The sequence below is a fragment of the Oryza sativa genome, chromosome 12 (assembly GCF_034140825.1).
Source record: "Oryza sativa Japonica Group chromosome 12, ASM3414082v1".
In the NCBI taxonomy this organism is placed as follows: domain Eukaryota; kingdom Viridiplantae; phylum Streptophyta; class Magnoliopsida; order Poales; family Poaceae; genus Oryza; species Oryza sativa.
This window is the reverse complement of record NC_089046.1, coordinates 5,446,880-5,455,562: the sequence shown is the minus strand read 5'-3', so window position 1 is coordinate 5,455,562 and position 8,683 is coordinate 5,446,880. Positions and strand designations below refer to the sequence as shown.

General features: G+C 49.4%; 2 protein-coding genes across 2 annotated transcripts; both read right to left on the bottom strand.

Moving 5' to 3' along the window:
- Positions 1-2,441, bottom strand: LOC107279604 (zinc finger BED domain-containing protein RICESLEEPER 1-like). Its single transcript, XM_015763557.3, has 2 exons — positions 2,348-2,441; positions 1-2,062 (listed from the first exon to the last, which is right to left on the bottom strand). The coding sequence occupies exon 2, from the start codon at positions 2,030-2,032 to the stop codon at positions 197-199; it is 1,836 nt and encodes a 611-aa protein (XP_015619043.1). The 5' UTR covers positions 2,033-2,062; positions 2,348-2,441; the 3' UTR covers positions 1-196.
- Positions 2,442-5,038: 2,597 nt separating this feature from the next.
- On the bottom strand, positions 5,039-7,267 carry LOC107276278 (E3 ubiquitin-protein ligase WAV3-like). The gene is made up of 2 exons (XM_066306235.1): positions 6,683-7,267; positions 5,039-6,558 (listed from the first exon to the last, which is right to left on the bottom strand). The coding sequence occupies exons 1-2, from the start codon at positions 7,142-7,144 to the stop codon at positions 5,416-5,418; spliced, it is 1,605 nt and encodes a 534-aa protein (XP_066162332.1). The 5' UTR covers positions 7,145-7,267; the 3' UTR covers positions 5,039-5,415.
- Positions 7,268-8,683: the final 1,416 nt, after the last annotated feature.

Here is an 8,683-nt window from a genome sequence, read left to right as displayed (position 1 = left end):
TTGTTGAACTTGAACAGTAAAATATAATGAAGAAACATGACAGAGGCAGACAGAGTTTGGCGCTGCAAAGCTTGCATAGTTCAAAAAGTTAATTACAGGAAAGTGAAATATAAATATCAGCACTCAAGATCATCAGCTCGATCATAATCTGACATCGATGCACCCGGAGCTTGTCAATGCTAAATACGCTGTGACATTACACGAATCCTTCCTTGGAGTAACCGCGAACGATGCTCGTGATGTGTGCGAGTTGCTCAGCAGAAGGCTTACTGCATGTGGGCATTGCCAAAGCGTCCCTCGCCATCTGAGCCACCCTTGGATAGAGAACTGACCCGTGAACCTTCCACCAGCTGAGAATATCAAAACCTTGTGCTGGATCATGGACTAGCTCATCTTTCAGATAACGGTCGAGGTCTGTTTGGGCTTCTGCTCGGCGGTGCTCATCCCATGCTTCTTGCAGTGGATCAGTGCTGCCAACTGCCACCGCATTCATGGTACTATCATCATCTTCAACATAGTCAGAGTATAGCTCAGTGATATTTCGTGTTACCTCAGAGATGTAGTCGGCTGCAGCCTCGGTGCTAAAGGCTGTTTGGAAAATAAATTTTGTGCGTGCGAGTTTGTACCGGGGATCCAGTACAAGTGGTATAGACCAGACCGGGTAGGAATCTTGTATGGCCTTGTCTATAGCGACCATTGCTTCTGTAAGAACGTCTGCAACATCTTTGTGATCTTCGGCGCCAAAACAGCCATTAAATTCATTGTAAGCAATTGCATTCTCTCCACTTGCCTGTGCTAGTTGATGCTTAAAAACTTCCCTCAGCTTAAACAACTCTATGAGACAAAGATTTGATGAAGTGGGACAATCGGGTGCAGAAATCCTTTGAATGGAACGGTATATTTCTCCCCAAAGCATACACAATAGTTCTGCAAATACTGTATTCGTTATTGCAGAGCCTTTCTTGCGAAGAACTTCCATCGAACAGTATTCCGAGTACCACTTTTCATCATATGCCCATAGGTCATAATCTAGACCAAGTTGTGAAAGAAGCTGATGGCGCTCTTGTCTAGTCAAATGTAAATTCTCCAAGTCAGAGATAATATAGTCATCTTTGAATTCTGGATCCATAACAAGCAGTCTAGCAATCGAGTGAATCACGTTGTCCATGTAGGTGGTATAAAATAGCTGTCTCCTGTTTGGATTGATTTTGAATGGGTTATCCTCTATTTCATTCCTCAGTTCATATTCAAGGTTAATATCGTTCCCCTTTGTTTCCCATATCATCATGAACAGATTATGTAAAACCTCACGCGCTTTAAAACGAACCATAACTTTGTCAATGGAAATATCACGGGAGAGATCCCGATCGAGACAAACTTCATCAACTCCCAACAATGGGCCATGGTAGTTAAGAAAAGGTACATCCGCGTAAACATCCATGATTATCTTATGAAGATTCCATTGATCATCAATGAAGTGGCACGCTGTATACAACATATTCCCTCGGATGGTTCTAACTGTACCCACTGCTATACTGACCTTTCCAGGAACATCGTGTAGTTTAGAGAAGAGGCCCTTCATTGTTTCATCAAAGATAGCATCACACATCTCCTCGATGGCGAGGCGCGAGGGCACCTCGTACTCGGGGTTGAGACGGCACAAGAAGCTTCTGAAATAGTCGTCCTTGACGACTGACGGGTTGTACCCGTGCAACGCGATCATCCGAGCAAGGTCTCCTCTGGCCGCCTCTTCAGGGCCAGCAGGCGGCAGCGGTGGTGGTGTCTGTTGTGGTGATTCTTCGCCTGGTATTTCTTCGCGTTGCTCGTGGCGATTCCAGTGCGCCCAAAGGGTACTCGTGCCGCTCTTGGTTTCTGCGCCGAGCACCTGGGGGCAGTGCTTACACCGTGCTTTGGCTCGCCCATCTCCGTCGGTGAAACGGGTGAAGTGATTCCACACGTCTGACCGAAGGGCTATCTTGCTGATCTGAGCTTGCGATCGACGCCGGTGGGTGCTACTGCTCGCCTCCGCCATGTTTGGTCCTGATTAATTCCTCAGGGAGAACTGGGTGAAAAATGGATAACAGGATATAAGTTTTGCCTACGAGAAGCAAAAGAAATACTACTATCAGAATTTCACCGCAAATAAAAAGGTACTGCCAAAATTATTTAGCAATCAAGACCAGAGACAATATGAGTGCAAAGCGAAGTATATACTAGCTAATTTGGTCATATAGCTAGATCGGGATCTCTTTACGCCGACACAATTTAGTTAAGCAAGCCTGAATCCGTACTCAATCAAAAAACCGTCGCGAACAAATCCGAGCTCAAAAGGTATCGAAGAACTCACAGGAGGGTTACAGTTGACAGCAGCAGTTGAACAACTCCGGCCACGCCCAAACAACGCAACGAAGCGATGGAGTCGCCGGCAACGAAAGGCTCGTGGATAGATGCAACGAATTATTATTTATATACACAGTTGACCAACCCTCTACACTTGCTCAAGATGTATCGTATGACCAGATCAGATCCATTGCGCTGTCATTTTCCATATAATCCGAAAGGATACAATTATTACTAAAAACCTCATGAAGAGTTTTATTTACATATGTTCAATACACTTTTATTTCATCCTAAGGCTATACTCTGTCCCAGGCAGACAATGTCGGGTTTGTTAGAATTAAAATGACCATGTCCAGATTAATTCTAATAAATCCCATGTCCAGATTAATATCGCATTGAAAATCAATGAAAAAAAACCTCAACTTAAATAGTCTATAATTTGAGTGCACCTATTAACTGGGTGAGGTGATGGATGGATTGTCAGACTCCCACGCAGGGCATGTGACGGAGACGGAGCGGCGGGCTGTTCGTTTTCTCACATACGGATGTTACCACTATATCATGCGGAGGCCATCAAAAGGAGTAAACAACACGTACCCCTTGCCGCCTTCTACTACCGGCTGTTCTCCTTTCCCACAAGGTAGAAAAACACTATGTCTCTCGTCCGAAAGAACTCTCTAGCACATAAGCTCTCTCTTCCATCAAGAGGAGTAAACAACATATACCTCTTCCACTACCGGTGTCTGTTCTCATTCCCTAAGGAGGTAGAAAAACACTGTCTCTTGTCCGAAAGAATTCTCCCGCACATAAGCTCTATGTTCCTTCGTCTTGTTCTGGTTCTCTCTGGTAGATACATCATGTTCTTATGCTTCTAAGTTACTTCGGTAATCCCCGGTCCTAAGTACCTGCACGCACAGGTATTCGGGACAAGCAGGCCTCCGGAAGTGTATCCACCATATATAGTACTTAGGTGGACGATCAAGTTTTTGGGTACGCATTCTTTGTGCAACTGCTCTCTGCTTTGTCACCGACATTAGGAACATCAACACCAACACCGCTATTGGATCTGAAGTATTTTTTAGGTATGTTCTCTTTATTTCAATGTTAAACATGTTACTAAATGATGTTATTATTGTTCTTAGCATATTCATATTTAGCACTATCACTAGACCACCATATTATACACAAGTTATGTTTAGTATCATATTTTCTGGATTAAAATATATCAAATAATGACCAAATATCCAACGGGTTCCCGGTTATGCCACAGGGAACTAGGGAAGTGATGGAGGAGCGTATAGACCAATTACAACATGCCCTCCTCCCATGTTGATGAGGACCAATTACTTGAACTGGTTACTTCTGATTTTTTTCATTTTTAAATTTTTTTCTTTTAATATTTACAGAAATAATCCATCGGCGCAAAAAATTACAAAAATAGACCCTGCCGCCCTCCACTAGGGCGGCAAGCTGACATGGCAAACGGGGGAGGAACGGGCGGTGACGGCAGACGGGAGAGGGAGGGTTTTTTTGCATGAAAACCCTTGGGCCCCTATGCAAAAAAGCCAGCCCGGGCATAGTACTTTTTGGCTGGTACTTTTTGCATCTGGGTCCCTTGCCGCCCTCTAGTTGGGAGGCAAGGGACCCAGATGCAAAAAGTACCAGCCAAATGCTCTTTTGAGCTGCGAAAATTGCATTTAGCCCCTTGCCGCCCTTTGTATTAAGGGCGGCAAGGGGCTAAATGCAATTTTCACAGACGGCGGCAGACGGCGCCGTCGAAAACCCTCCATTAGGGCGGCATGATCTATTTTTGTAATTTTTTGCACCGATAGATTATTTCTGTAAATATTAAAAGAAAAAAATTTAAAAATGAAAAAAATTCGCGATTTAACTAGGGGTGGTAATGGGTCAGATCCATGGACCTTTCTTTTCACAACTATCTCAGCCTTTTAATTTTTTTAGTCTTGCCAAAATCCTTTTTACGCAGCCCTTACATCTTGTAGGAAAAAAAATTAGGCTCGTTACCACGCCTAGGTTTAACCAGCAATGTCAGAGGTGGTTTACCGTGTTTAAATCCACGGTGAAAAATTTTAGCATGTCACATTAGATATATGGACACACATTTAAAATATTAAATATAGTATAATAACAAAACAAATTACAGAATCCATCTGTAAACCGCGAGACAAATTTATTAAGCCTAATTAATCCGTCATTAGTAAATATTTACTGTAGCATCACATTATCAAATCATAGCGCAACTAGGCTTAAAAGATTCATCTCACAATTTACACGTAATTTGTGTAATTAATTATTTTTTATTTATATTTAATACTCTATACATATATCCAAACATTTAATGTGATAGGGTATAAAATTTTACCAGGATCAAAGCAGACCCCGAGTATTGCGGCTATGTGCCTATGCCACACGATAGACATGCTGCTAGCCGTTCGGGTCGATGCGGTTAAAGAACGGAGGAGTTCGACGTGCACAGGTAAAGCATAATCTGTCTAAGTGGTTTAGTTCCTAATTTTTTCTTCAAATTTCTAGCTTTTTCATCACATTAAAATTTTTCTACACATAAATTTTTAACATTTTCGTCACATCCTTCCAATTTCAATCAAACCTTAAATTTTAACGTGAACTAAACACACCCTAAATACTCAGACACCACAGATTCAACAAAACAGCTCCAAAACACAACTGATGGATGATGATCCATCCACCATTCTACCATTTGTTCTCTCAACGCAAGCGATATTATTAGTAACACCATGGCACCATGCTAAGTGAGCTAATGCATATTAAATAGTTCGGATAAAACTATTTTAAAAAACTAAGTTCGAAAAAAAAAATTAAAACAGGAAATTATCCAACTTAACGAAACCTTGCCGCTGCCCTCTCATCCTATGTTTTCAGCGTTTGAGTGACAGAAGACGGCGGTATTTCCTCAACGACATTATACGAGGTACAGCCGCGTCGAACCTTGCCTTCAGTGAACCACCGGACTTGCTTGCCGCCGCCGCCGTCGGCGGCGGTGGCGGCGGTGGAGGCGCCGCCTGTTGCTGCTGTTCACGCAAAATCACCGAGAGCTTCTCCATCCTCTGCATCTCCGGTGTCGCGAACACGGACGAACACCCGTACACGGAGCTCCCCTAGCTGCACCGACGAGGCGCGCTGCTGCCCGTGCGAGCTCATGCCGGCGAGCACGCACGCGCGCCCCGTCTGCGCGTACTCCCGCTCGTCCGCCACGCGCTCGCTCAGCTCCCGCAGCTCCGCCACCAGCGCCGCGCACATGGCGTCGCCGGACGCCGCCGGCGCCGACCTGCTCAGCGCCTCCCGCCTCGCGTCGAGGATCCTTGCCGCCTCGCCGTAGGCGCCCCGCTCGGCCGCCGCGCGCGCCAGCGCGATGTCGTCCGCCGCCTCGAGGCGGACGCGCTCGCGCTCAAGCTCAACCTCCATGGACGGCGCCACGCCCGTCGCGACGGCGGGGCGGAGGACCACGGCGTCTTCCTCGCCGGCCACGTCCACCGACTGCTCCGTCGCCGTGTCCCGGTACGTGCAGCGCACGCTGGCGAGGCGCGTGGCGACGGCGGCGTCGCCGTCGGCTCGAGGCACGTCAAGGAGGAGCAGGAAGCGGCGCTCCTCGTCGGCGTAGAGCTCGCCGACGTCCACCGTGGCGGCGCGGCCCTCCGCGTCGATGCGGCTCTCGTAGCGGCCGGACTTGACCGCCCGGACGCGCACGCCGGGGTCCAGGCACTCGACGGAGATGCGCGCATTCTGCGCGGCGACGGAGAGGAGCCCGCCGATGCACCGCGCGAACGTGTCCTGGATGACGGCGAGGTTCTCGATGAAGGAGAAGGTGCCACCCGTGATCTCCGAGATGCTGTGCATGGCCGCCGCGTCGTGGTCGGTGCCGAACCCGAACGCGTGCACCGGCGCGCACCGCTCGCCGCCGCCGGCGCGCGTGAAAGACGGCGGCACGAGGACGTCGTAGCTGGTCGCCGCTGCCTTGAAATCCGTCATGTGGAAGCGGCCACGGTAACCCATGGTCTGGTTGTCTTGGCCGTCGGAGAGGAGGATGACGCTGGCGACGGCGTCGGTGTGGCGGCGGCCGTCGAGCACCTTGGCGTCCACGTCGAGGCCGTCGCGGATGTTGGTGTTCCCGTTCGCGACGAGGGCGTCCACCGCGCGCTTGGCCGTCGCCTTCCCGTCCTCCGACATGCGCGTCAGGCGGAGCCGCGGAGCACCCGGCGCGCGTCGGCGTGGCGAAGGCGACGACGCTGAGGCGGTCGGCGGCGCCGAGGCTGTCGATGACGAACCCCATGGCGCGCTTCACCAGCGCCAGCTTGTCCCCGGTCATGCTCGTGCTGACGTCGAGCACCGTGACCAGGTCCAGCGGCGCGCGCCCCGCCGCCTCGGCCGCCGCCGCGGGCGCCTTGGCGTGCACCAGCACGGCGAAGCCGTCGCGCGCGGCGCCGCGCGAGAGCGCCGGGTACTCGCAGTGCGTCTTGAGCACCAGCACGCCGCCGCCGCCGCCGCTGCTGTTGCGCGCCGCCGTCGCCACCGGCTCCACCGGGTCGTCGTCGTCGTACGCGGCGGGGATGGAGGAGGTCGTGAGCGGCGACGGGGCGTCGCGCCATGGCGTGGCGCAGACGGGGCAGGCGGCGGCGCCGCCGGGGACGCAGCGGAGGTGGAAGGTGTGGGAGCACTCGGCGGTGAAGATGGCTTGGCCGGCGGCCATGGCGGCGAAGCAGACGGGACACCGGATGCCACCCATGGCCATCGTGCCAGCTGCCATGGCCCATGGATCACCTCCTTGAGCAAGATCGATCTCCAACACGACATGGATCACCTCTTTTTTGTTTCCAAATCATCTTGCTCCGTTATTCAGTAATGATATGATCTTTTTCGGCTTGCGCGTAAAGCTAGGAATGGAAGAACACCGCGGTCGCTCTTACAGACAAGCAGGGGAGCATAGACCCGAGAAAGCTCCGTCGTTCACGTGTCTTCTATGGGCCTATAGGCCCAAAACAACTATGGGTCAGTTTGGTTTGAGGCCTAAATTAGGCTTGCCAATTTTTTGGCAACCTCAACAATAATTGTGTATGTTTGGATTGAGGCCAAATTTTGGCATGCCTATATAACATAGGCCATTTCAATAGCCAAATTAGTTTAATTTGGCTTCAATCCAAACATATGTTGGCCTTACCAAAATTTGGCATGCCAAAACTTGCCAAAATTTGACATGCCAAATTTTGGTAAGGCCAACATTGGTCACGAACCAAACTGACCCTATGAGTTTTTTTTTTCGTTTTGAAATAAGTCCACTATAACTCCCTTAAATATACTTGTAATCCAATTCGTATCCCTTCATCGCAATAACAGATATGTTAAACTCCGAACTATTAAAACCATTGTAAAATAACTCTCGACGGTTTTGATGATTTTCGCTGACGTGACGCATTGACCTAGTCCAAATGTTTAGTCAGTACGTAGGGATCCACGCGTCATACTCTCTCCTTCCCCAGCGGCACCGCCCCAGCCGTGGCCGCTCATACACGGCCCGATCGAGCTCCTGCGTGTAGGTAGGGGTGTAAGTGGGTCAGCCGCGAACCCACTTATAGGTCAAAATAAGCGGGTTCGTGGCTTATTTTAGCTTATAAGTGGGTTTCGCGGGTTAGCCACTTACACGTCTACGTGTAGGTGGTTTGGGCTCAGCTTCTTAGTAACATCATGCAGTACAAGTAATAAAATTCACACAAAATACAGGGGAGGATAAGCACCTGTGGACAGCTTCCTGATCACTTGCCTCTTGAGGCTCTTGTTGACTACTCCACGCTTCGCATCCGCTTGGCCGGTACGGCTTGCTCCGCCACCAGCGCCGCCGGATCGTTTGCTCACGCTGCCGGCAGCTTGATGTGACATCATGATTTAAACTGTGTGGTCTATAATAGCTGTATGCGTATGTTTAATATCATCTTTCTAGTTTATCAAGAGTAAAATTTACTTATACTGGTTTGTCTCTCGAATCATATCATTTCCGGATTAACCCTTTTACATCAACCAAGTACAAAAATATAGGTAAAATGGCATGTGTAAGTGGGTCCGCCCGTTGAATGGGCTAGGCTTCGTGGCTCTGTATGGCAGGCTGTTACAAGGATGAACATCGCAAAGCTCGAAGCCTCGAAGAAGACGCCACACATCTTCTCCTCAGCGAGCATGCTTTCCTTCGACGCCCACTAGAAGCCCGTGCTAACAGTGCTAGGGGTGCAAGCGGCCACCCCATGAACCCGCTTATAATAGAAATAAGTGGGTAACCCGTCTAAAAGGGGTTAGC